General features: G+C 43.2%; 1 protein-coding gene across 1 annotated transcript in view; it reads right to left on the reverse strand.

The window, feature by feature from the left end:
- itga9 (integrin, alpha 9) overlaps positions 1-8802 on the reverse strand; it is a 430612-nt gene that overhangs the window by 87752 nt on the left and 334058 nt on the right. The window contains exon 22 of the mRNA XM_063054766.1: positions 4420-4528. Coding sequence (XP_062910836.1) covers positions 4420-4528 — 109 coding nt within the window. The remainder of the gene's footprint in view (positions 1-4419; positions 4529-8802) is intronic.

Raw genomic sequence — 8802 nt, forward strand, 5'->3', positions numbered from 1 at the left:
GGCTTGGTTCAAGAGAAATTTCCAATAAATCATTTTTCTTCTCTAGGGAACATTAACATATGAACTCTTATTTCTCTCACTGTGATAACAATTTCCAAGCCTTAAGAGAGATGGTACATGCTTTTTCTTTTTCTCTCTCTTGTTTATTCTCTATATGCTTTCAGGCTACAAATTCCAAATGGGGACCAAGGCACTGCAGGGATATAACAAAAGTCAACTTTCTGTCGGTTCTAATTACAGAAGAGAAAAGAGAGGCACAATGGGGAAGCCAGCTGAGCTGCTATCTTACGGCTCCAGAAACCAGTCTCCACAGCTATATGTGAGGCAAGGGGCAGAACATAAAAGTGTTGATGGGAATTTGATGAACAAAAACTGGAATGTATGGAGTTAGTGTTAATGGGTGCTTGATGTTTGGCATGGTCTTGTGAACCAAAGGGACTATTTTTGTGTGGTGTGACACAATCACACTAAATACAAACGTTTGTACAATCGTCATTCAATTTATTTCCTGAGTAATGCTGCTTGTCTCTCAAGCTTAAACCCCACCTTAGAATGAGTCCACATGGAGGCCATTTTAGGTTTCCTGACGGAAAATAAGCATATTATTTCGATATAACATCACTTGAAAATTCTGGCTGGAAGTTCACTAAAATCAATACAAAATGTTACTGATTCTTGAAAGGCATTTGATGGTCTCAACTGTATAAACACAAGCACAACTATTTGATGCATTCCCTTGATGTGGCCCCACAAGTTACCCATGCTATAATACATGAATCCCATGGGGTGAGTTTCTTACCACTTCAGTAAAACACAAAATAGACACAGTAGAAAATAAGTGAAAGGGGCTGTTACCTTAGAACTTGACTAGAAGTTGATTTTGGTGAACATCCAGCCAAAACTGATGCTCAAATGTTCAAAACATGCCGCAGTGCAAAAGGTGAAACTTGACAACTTTACAATGTTACCATGAAAGAGCCAATTATATAAACACTTGAAGAAGTGTACCAGAGTTCAAAAATAATATCACTGCAAAATAAATCTTCAGGAAAAGATTCTTCTATAATTTACAGTAAGACTGATTCCAGGAGCAGAATGATTCAAGACAGCTGTCAAAGGAACATTACCTTTAGACTGATGTAAATGAAAGCTGTCACTAGGGCTCAGAAGTAAGAGATTTGGAAGAGAAAAAGTTCTTGGTATCTAAATATATTTGCTTAAAGGGATGATTTATACCACAAGTGCTTGTAGATTAAGACTGTACATCCCTGCCAAGAAGTTGTACTAACTCAGAACGTATATTAAGAAACAGACTCTGATCAAAATAATTCCAAGTATCCGGGACGTTTAAAGGCTTTGCAGGACTCAATCAGAAGAGAATGTAGTGAATGTAGTGTACTACAAGCTAAGTCTACCCAAGCTTCTGGCCTTTTAGGAAACAATACTATTTAACACATCATTTGCAGTAATTGAAGTATTTTCTTTAAAGCAGTACATTCTCACAGTTCTCTTAGGTCATGCTGCTGCACAGTAATTTTACACATTTTCCTGGGCTTCCCTTTACCACTTACCATTTCTTAACCTCGGAGGTCTGAACCATAGAGTCAGAGTATTACAACAAGGAAACAGGCCACTCGACCCAACTCATCCGGCCAACCAAGTGCCTAGCGAAACGAGTCCCATTCACCCCATTTGGCGTGATGCTGTTACAGCTCAGAGTGTTCCAGAGTTCAGAGTTCAGTTCTGGCGCCATTCTGTAAGGAGTCCGCATGTTCCCCACCTCCCCCAGCTCCCATGGAATGCCTGGGTTTTCCCCGGGTGCTCTGGTTTCCGCCCACAGTCCACAGATGTACTGGATAGGCTAATTGTAAATTTGTCTATTGTCCCGTGTTAATCAGGTTTGCTGGGAGTTGCTGGGGTGATGTGGGTCGAAGTGTCAGACTTAATATCACTGGCATACGTTGTTATTAAACGTGAAATTTATTGTCTTTGCAGCAGCGGTACATTGCAATAGATAATGATAGAGGGAAAAAATGTGAATTACAGTTAAATTATGTAAGTAGTACAAAAATAGAAATAAAAAAGTAGTGAGGTAGTGTTCATGAGTTCAATATCCATTCAGAAACCGGTTGGCAGAGGGGAAGAAACTGCCCCAGTATAGCTGAGTGTGTGCCTTCAGGCTCCTGTGCCTTCTCCCTGAAGGTAACAGTGAGAACAAGGCCCAGCCTGGGTGATGGGAGTCCTTAATGATGGGCGCCACCTTTTTGAGGCATTGCTCCTTGAAGGTGACTGGGATACTACACTGTGCTATATCGCTAAATAAATAACGAGGTAACAGATAAGATGAATGATTACATACTTTTCCCCAGGACAAGGGAGTCTAAAACTGGAGCATATTTATTTAAGGTGAGAGGGAGGGGACCTGATGGGCATTTTTTTTTCTACACAGACGGTGGATTGTATTTGAAACAAGCTGCCAGAGGAAATGGTAGAGGGAAGTACAATTACAATGTTTAAAAGCCATTCGGATGGGTGGATGGGTAGATGGGTAGGAGGGACAAGGGATCATATTTGATCTCTTTAATATACTCATCTGAGGTAACTCAGTGAAGCAACCAACTGAGGGGAATCTGTAAACACAAAATAATCTGCAGATGCTGGGGTCAAAGCAACACTCACAACACGCTGGAGGAACTCAGCAGGTCGGGCAGCATCCGTGAAAACAATCGATTGACGTTTCAGGCTGGAACCCTTCGTCAGGACTGTAGAGGGAAGGGGCAGAGGCCCTATAAAGAAGGTGGGGGGAGGGTGGGAAGGACAAGATAGGGCCTCTGCCCCTTCCCTCTACAGTCCTGACGAAGGGTTCCAGCCCGAAACGTCGACCGATCTTTTCCACGGATGCTGCCCAACCTGCTGAGTTCCTCCAGCGTGTTGTGAGTGAGGGGAATCTGTGGCAGCTGTTTTCTAATCCATAAAACTGTAGCTAGAAACTTAAACCGAGCTCCTCAAAGGTCTGTGTGGACAAACAGCATGGGTCTTCAGCCACTTTTAATCTCCAAATACGGACCAGTGCCATCTGCAAATATAACACCCTGTCAAATTAAGGATGGGAAGTGGGCATTTCGCTGGTTGGGGCCTACAGACAATGCTTACATATGTCATTAGAGGCTTTTAAGAGACGTTTCGATAGGCGCATGAATGTGAGGAAGATGGAGGGATACGGGCAATTTGTAGGTAGGAGGGATTAGATTTTGGGGGGTTTTGATTTACTGTTTAGTTGCTTCAGCTCAGCACTGTGGGTCGAAGGGCTTGCTCGCGTTCTCTGTTCTTCCACTTCTTACTGTCTCTATATAACACCAAGAACAGTTCCATTTCTTGATCTTCATTACTAAGATCCTTCCCCTCTATTACTTTTACCATATTTATTATGTCAGGACTTATCAACTTCCTCTTCCTTTTTGCTATCCTGGAATATTTATTTCCCAAATGTGGCCAGATAGCAACAATGTCCCTGTAACAGCTATTAACTTTAACTCATCTATTTCTATTTGTGCCTTAAGTGGACCTACATTCTGTGAATTCTAAATACACTCAAATAAAGGACCTTCAGTTACGTCTTTTTTATATACTATTTTTCTTTTCTCTGACTCTTATTCGAGTACAACATAATGTGAGGAGAACCAGAAAATCCTGGATGAACTCAGCATGTCAAGCAATATTTCTTACTTGCTGATTTTTTTTATTGCTTTGCTTTTATTGCAGATTTCTATCATCTAAAGTTTTATTACTTTCCCTATGCATATTGTCCCTTCATGACAGATTAATATATAATGACCCTGCACTGTCACTTTATCCTTTCGTATAAAGTTTAATTTTTTTTCTTACCAAAACCTGCCACTAATGGTTTAGCCCTAACATAGCTTAATTATTTGATTCCATTCACATTACGCAATGCTGCAAGGTCCAGTGACTGGAGCAACTGCATAACTGGACTGTGAGAATGGCCAAGACGATCACAGGGGTTTACCTACTGTCCATCGCAGTCATTTATCAGGAGTGTTTTTAGTTTTGTCAAGGATCCCACCCATCCATCCAACATCCTCTTGACATTTTACCATCAGGCAGGAGACACCAATGCATGAAGACAAGAACAGGCAGGATGGGAAACAGCTTCTTCCCTCAAGCCATTAGGCTTCTGAACTCCCCACCACATCGCATTCAAAGCGTCAACCTGCAATATTTACTTTATGTACATTACTTTGTTTATCTATTCGCAGATTTAATTCCTACTTTCCAAAGTTATTGTGTGTTATGTGTACTAACGTGCTTTACACCCTGGTCCGGAGAACTGTCTTGTATATAGTTAAATAACAATAAACTTAACCTGACAGGATCTAAGTTGTGGTTCAGATGATTCACCTGAAATGTCAAGTTGAATGGTTGAAAGAAACAGGACATATCTTCCATCTGAATAAATTTTGAAGCATCCACTGAATCACCATAAAGGAAGGAAGCTGGAGAAATAGACCTATTTTGGAGAGAAATAAAGATCTGTTAGCATGAGCAGAAAGTCAATGACACTGAACTCCAGTTATGTCATGCACTGAGACTAAGCTAAGCACAAGCCTTTGTTTGGTTATACTGGCAGACAGAATTATTCCAAAAGTTAAAGTACTATTCACACTCATCATCATCATTTTGTTCCCTGTCATATGAGGTGGGAGATCATGCTCTCATGACCATGATTGTTCTTGGCAAATTCGTCCACATCTTCTTCTGGGCAGAGTCTTTACAAGACAGGTAAATACCCTTCAATACCTTTGTCAATATTCTTCAGATATTGTCTGCCTGATGTCAGTGGTTGCATAACCAGGAGTTGTGATGTGCACCAGTTGCTCAAACGACCATCCACCTCTTGCCCCCATGGCTTCACGTGACCCTGATAGAGTGGGGGTGGGGGTTAAGCAGGTGTTGCACATTACCCAAAGGTGACCTGCAGCCTAGCAGAAGGAAGGAGTACCTTACACCTCCCTTGGTAGAGATGCATCTCCACCCCCCCATAATATTCAGATTATTGTTATTTTTATATACATAGATAACAGAACAAATGTAAATATAAGGATATATACTGTATTATTTTTATTTTACTTTTAGACCATAAAATAAAGTAGCAGAATTCAGCCATTCAGCCCAGAAAGTCTGTTGTGCCGTTCCATCATGGGTAATTTATTTTTCCCTCTCAACTTCATTCACCTGCCTTCTCCCTGTAATTTTTGACACCCTGACTAATCAAGAACTGATTTACCTCTGTTGTAAATATGCCCAATGACTTGCCCTCCACAGACATCTGTGGCAATGAAATCGGCAGATTCACCATGCTCTTGCTAAGGAAATGTTGAATGCCATAAATGCTAAATTGCAGTCACAAAGTGTAGTCGATGCACAGGGTTAAAAGTGGTACATTTTCTGTTGCATTATAGAATGTGCATCTGATTCACACGCACCCTATTTCTGCTATCACTCAAAACAAAGCAAAACCTCAACACTCTTAACATGGTAACAGGCCGGTCAATAAAGTACCTGCAGACACGTTCAAACAGTTCATATGCACGGCGCTGAACAACATTGGAAGAATGCAGTCAGTGTGGATTGGAAATAATATCTCTACCTCATTGACAATCAACACTGGTGCACCTCAAGGATGTGTACTTAACTCACTGCTCTACTCTCTCTACACCCATGAATGTGTGTACAGGCACAGCTCAAAAGCCATCTATAAATTTTATGATGACACAACTATTGTTGGCAGAATTTCAGATGGTGATGAGACAGAGTACAGGAGCGAGATATACAATATCAGCTGGTTGAGTGGGGTTGCAGTAACAACCTTGCACTCGATGTCAGTCAGACCAAAGAACTGATTGTGGTCTTCAGAAAGGGTAAGACAAGGGAACACACACCAGTCCTCATAGAAGGGTCAGAAGTGGAGAGAGTGAGCAACTTCAAGTTCCTGGGTATCAACATCCCTGAGGACCTACCCTGGGTCCAAAATATTGATGCAGCTATAAAGAAGGCACAACAGCAGCTATTTTTCATTAGGAGTTTGAAAAGATTTGATATGTCACCAAAGACACTTGCAAATTTCTACAGATGTACCGTGGACAGCATTCTAACTGGTTGTATCACTCAAACAAGAGGAATTCTGCAGATGCTGGAAATTCGAGCAACACACATCGAAGTTGCTGGTAAACGCAGCAGGCCAGGCAGCATCTCTAGGAAGAGGTACAGTCAACGTTTCGGGCCGAAACGTCGACTGTTCCTCTTCGTAGAGATGCTGCCTGGCCTGCTGCATTCACCAGCAACTTTGATGTGTGTTGGTTGTATCACTGTCTGGTATGGGGCAGGGGGCAGGGGGCAGGACCACTGCACAGGATCGAAAGAAGCTGCAGGGAGATGTAAACTCAGTCAGCTCCATCATGGGCACTAGCCACTGTAGCATCCAGGAGCAATGTCTCAAAATGGTGGCATCCATCATTAAAGACCCCATCAGCCAGGACATCCCCTGTTCTCATTGCAACTATCAAGAAGGAGGTACAGGAGCCTGAAGACACACACTCAATGATTCAGGAACAGCTTCTTCCCCTCTGCCATCAGAATTCTGAATGGACATTGAACCCATGAGCACTACCTTATTATTTTTTTGCACTACTTATTTATTTATTTTTCTCACCCCCTTATGGGTGGTGTGTATGTGTTTTTCCCCCAACTTTGGGTCCTCTACCAGAGGCCTGAGAGCTTGAGGGTTCAGTGCTGTATCCTTGCTGTTCTTAGTAGTGTGCTCTTCTGGACCAAGATCTCAGATGTTGTTCCTGGCATTCTTTGGAGCCACTCTCCCAGTCTGGATGTCATAGCTCCAAGTTCTCCTATCACCATCGGGATTACTCTGGCTTTAACCTTCCACATCCTTTTTATCTGCTCTTTCAAGTCCTGGTATTTCTCCAGCTTCTCATAGTCTTTCTTCCTCATGTTGCTGCCATTCATGATTGCACATCTATTACGATTGTTTTCTTCTGTTCCTTGTCCAGTAATACTATGTTTGGTTGGTTGGCCAGAACCTGCTTATCAATCTGTAGTTGGAAGTCCCACTGGGTCTTAGCTCAGTGCGGATGTTCCTATACACAATTCCTACAACTTGGTTGTGCCGTTCAGTATATGCTGTCCCTGTCTGGATCTTGCATCCTAATACTATGTGGATAGTTTTAGTAGATTCCTTGCATAATCTGTGACTTGGGTCTTATCTGGTGTGATAGGCCTCAGCGCCCGCTCTTGTGCAGCCATGAGCAGCTCCTCTGTGCTGTCCCTCAGCCCTGCCATTTCCAGCTGTTGATAGGACTTTAAGTCAGCCACCTCTGATATGGAGATGGCACATCCCATGCAGTAGCTTGTCCTGCCATGGCCTCTGGTCTTATGGCTCCGCTTCACCCACTTCCACTTCCACGTCGCCTGCCTGCTGTCTGAGATATTCTCCTAGCAGGTCATCCTTAGGGGACATCTTCCTTACATACTTATGGATGTTTCTCATTTCTTCCAGGATTGTGGCCTTGACACTTCTAAGTCCCCGTTCTCCTTTATTCCGGCAGGTGGATAGTCACTTGACATTGGACTTCGGGTAGAATCCTCTGTGTATTGTTAGTAGTTTCCAGATCTTGATGTCAGCGGCTTCCAATTCGTTCATCGGCCAGCACATCATTGCGGCTGGGGATCTGATGAATGGTAGGGTGAATATGTAGATGGCTCTGATCTTGTTCTATCCCATTCAGCTGGCTTTTTAGGACCTGTCTCACTCTTTCAAGGTACTTGGATGTTGCAGCCTTCCTTGTGTCCTCATTGTGGTTTCCATGCACCTGCAGGATCCCCAGGTATTTGTATATGTCCTGTACATCTGGTATGTGGCCTTCAGGTAACTCAACTCCTTCAGTCCTGATGAGTTTGCCTCTTTTCACTATCACCCGGCTGCACTTTTCCAGTCCAAATGACATCCCAACATCTCTGCCATGCACCATTCTTAGGTGGATTAGTGAGTCAATATCCCTTTCCTTTCTGACATACCGCTTGATGTCATCCATGTCCAGGAGGTGGCTGAAGGTCACTCCACTCTTGATCCTGTACCCATATCAATTCTTTGAGATGATCTGATTGAGGGGGTTCGAGCCTGTGCAGAACAACAGTGGGGATAGTGCATCACCCTGGTATATTCCACATCTGATGGTCACTTGCGCTATTGGCTTTGAGTTAACACTAGCATTGTCTTCCAAAAGCCCATTGAGATGCTTGTTGACCTAGTACAGAGGCAGGCATTCCAGGTTCCATATGTGGGACATTGAGTCGTATGCTCTCCTGTGGTTGATCCAGGCCGTACCTAGGTGATCTGTCTGGCCTTGGAGTCTCACATGACAGCTTTGTCTATCAGTGGTCAGTGCTTGAAGACGCTGATTCCATTACCAATCCCCTCTGAGCTGGGCGGCTATTGTTGAGAGTGGGCCAGCGGTGAGCGCGGGAGGGTCAGGCTTTGACTCAAGAGGCTTCAGTGAGAAGAAGCTGAGGCCAAAAAAACAGGTTAGAGTATTTGGTCTTGGCTGCCCATTGTACAGTGCAGGCAGGATGGCAGATATGGCAGTAGAATGCTTCTCCTGTAGGATGTGGGAATTCATGCAACCTGATAGTCTCCTTGATGACTACATCTGCGGGAAGTACAGCTCATGAAAGACTGCATTAAGGAGCTGGAGCTGGAATTGGATGAAC

Source organism: Mobula hypostoma, chromosome 1 (genome assembly GCF_963921235.1).
Source record: "Mobula hypostoma chromosome 1, sMobHyp1.1, whole genome shotgun sequence".
In the NCBI taxonomy this organism is placed as follows: Eukaryota; Metazoa; Chordata; class Chondrichthyes; order Myliobatiformes; family Myliobatidae; genus Mobula; species Mobula hypostoma.